Source organism: Plectropomus leopardus, unplaced genomic scaffold (genome assembly GCF_008729295.1).
Source record: "Plectropomus leopardus isolate mb unplaced genomic scaffold, YSFRI_Pleo_2.0 unplaced_scaffold20482, whole genome shotgun sequence".
Lineage (NCBI taxonomy): Eukaryota > Metazoa > Chordata > Actinopteri > Perciformes > Serranidae > Plectropomus > Plectropomus leopardus.
This window is the reverse complement of record NW_024622142.1, coordinates 1-1718: the sequence shown is the minus strand read 5'-3', so window position 1 is coordinate 1718 and position 1718 is coordinate 1. Positions and strand designations below refer to the sequence as shown.

The window sequence follows — 1718 nt, the reverse complement described above, 5'->3', positions numbered from 1 at the left end:
TACCCTCTGAGGTAACACCTGTACCCGCTGAGGTAACACCTGTACCCGCTGAGGTAACATCTGTACCTGCTGAGGTAACATCTGTACCCTCTGAGGTAACATCTGTACCCTCTGAGGTAACACCTGTACCCTCTGAGGTAACATCTGTACCCTCTGAGGTAACATCTGTACCTGCTGAGGTAACACCTGTACCCTCTGAGGTGTAACACCTGTACCCTCTGAGGTAACATCTGTACCCGCTGAGGTAATCGAGGCGGATGTAAATGAAAATGTAATTTAGTTGTCAAAGCTCAACATTGTGTGTTTGTAGAGTAGATCGCAGAGTGGGTACCGTTGTTTCTTGTCAAGAACTTACAGGGTAGTGAACGTTCCCTGTATGTTTAAATGTTCTAGCTGTGGTTGTTCTCTTAGGTTCTCGAAGGAGGAGGTGCGTTCTCTGGTGAAGTTACAGAACCTTCATGGTAACGACTGGAGGAAGATCTCAGAGAAGATGGACCGCAGCGTCTACGCTCTACAGAAACGCTTCAACCAAATCGGTAAACCCCTGAGGTTCTCTCAGGTTCTCTTAGAACACGCCAGACATTGTTGTGTGTTACCAGAGTTCTCCTGTGATTACATTTGTGGGTCCATCCAGCTCCAGGTCGTGGTGCGTGGAGTTCAGACGAGGAGTCCAAGTTGAAGCGGGCTCTGAGGGCTCACCTGGAGACTGTGGTCCAGCAGAATTCTGCAGGTTCTCGTCTGAGCAGAGAACAGCTCTGTAACAACCTGCCCTGGACTGAGATCAGTCGGCAGGTCGGGACAAGAACCTGGGGCCAGTGTCGACTCAAGTGGTCAGTACTCCTGCTGGGTCTGGTACTGGTACTGTAAATTTGTTCTCTGGATCACTTGGAGACGGATGCTGGTGGTTTAGATGGAACACTGATAAGCAGAACATAATTTATTAAACTAGCCAATATGACAGCTTAGTTTCAGGTCCAGGTGTTCTCCAGGTGTCTGATGTGTGTGTGTGTTCCAGGTTCTCCCTCCTGAAGGTGAAACTGTCCTCAGGTCTTAGCAACAAAGGGTCTGAAGGACTTAAGGCTAAAATCCACCTCATCAACGCGTAAGGCTTTTCAACATAAAATTGTTGTTTCCTGTCAATATGTTTTATTTTTAAAGGCCAATACAGGATGTAACCCATGTGTCCAAAAGTATGTGGACACACAAAGGTGTAGATCAGCTGACCTGTGTAGTGATTCAGCACGCAGCCGTGATCAGGTGGAGGGATACAGACACTCTCCAGCTGAGAAAATGTAGTGCCTATTTTCCCTTAAAACACCAGAAACAGATAACTGATATGAATTAAAGGGAAAAACATTTCACTGCTCACATCTGATGTACCTGTAGCAGAGCCTGTCAGATACAGTAATCAATAATCAATAACTGGGTTTCAGGCTGTACAACATGCAAGTGGACGACTACACGGACATCGACTGGGACAAGGTTGCTAACGCTGTCAGGTGAGTCACAGTTATGTTTTATTTTCTGTTTGATTTTTAGCTTCAGGGATCATGAAAAAAAAGATCATGGAGATAATCCATCAATCAGTCGATCGATCAGGCTGCCATGAATAGATTAATCTTAATGCTTTTGTCTGGAGATATGACTGCATCCAGCAGATACAGAATACCTGCACAGGTACGCCTGCACAGGTACGCCTGCACAGGTAAGCCTGCACA

General features: G+C 46.3%; 1 protein-coding gene across 1 annotated transcript; it reads left to right on the top strand.

Moving 5' to 3' along the window:
- The first annotated feature begins 329 nt into the window (after window positions 1-329).
- Window positions 330-1519, top strand: LOC121965543 (transcription termination factor 1-like). The gene is made up of 4 exons (XM_042515684.1): window positions 330-536; window positions 635-830; window positions 1016-1102; window positions 1434-1519. The coding sequence occupies exons 1-4, from the start codon at window positions 377-379 to the stop codon at window positions 1501-1503; spliced, it is 513 nt and encodes a 170-aa protein (XP_042371618.1). The 5' UTR covers window positions 330-376; the 3' UTR covers window positions 1504-1519.
- The last annotated feature ends 199 nt before the right edge of the window (window positions 1520-1718 follow it).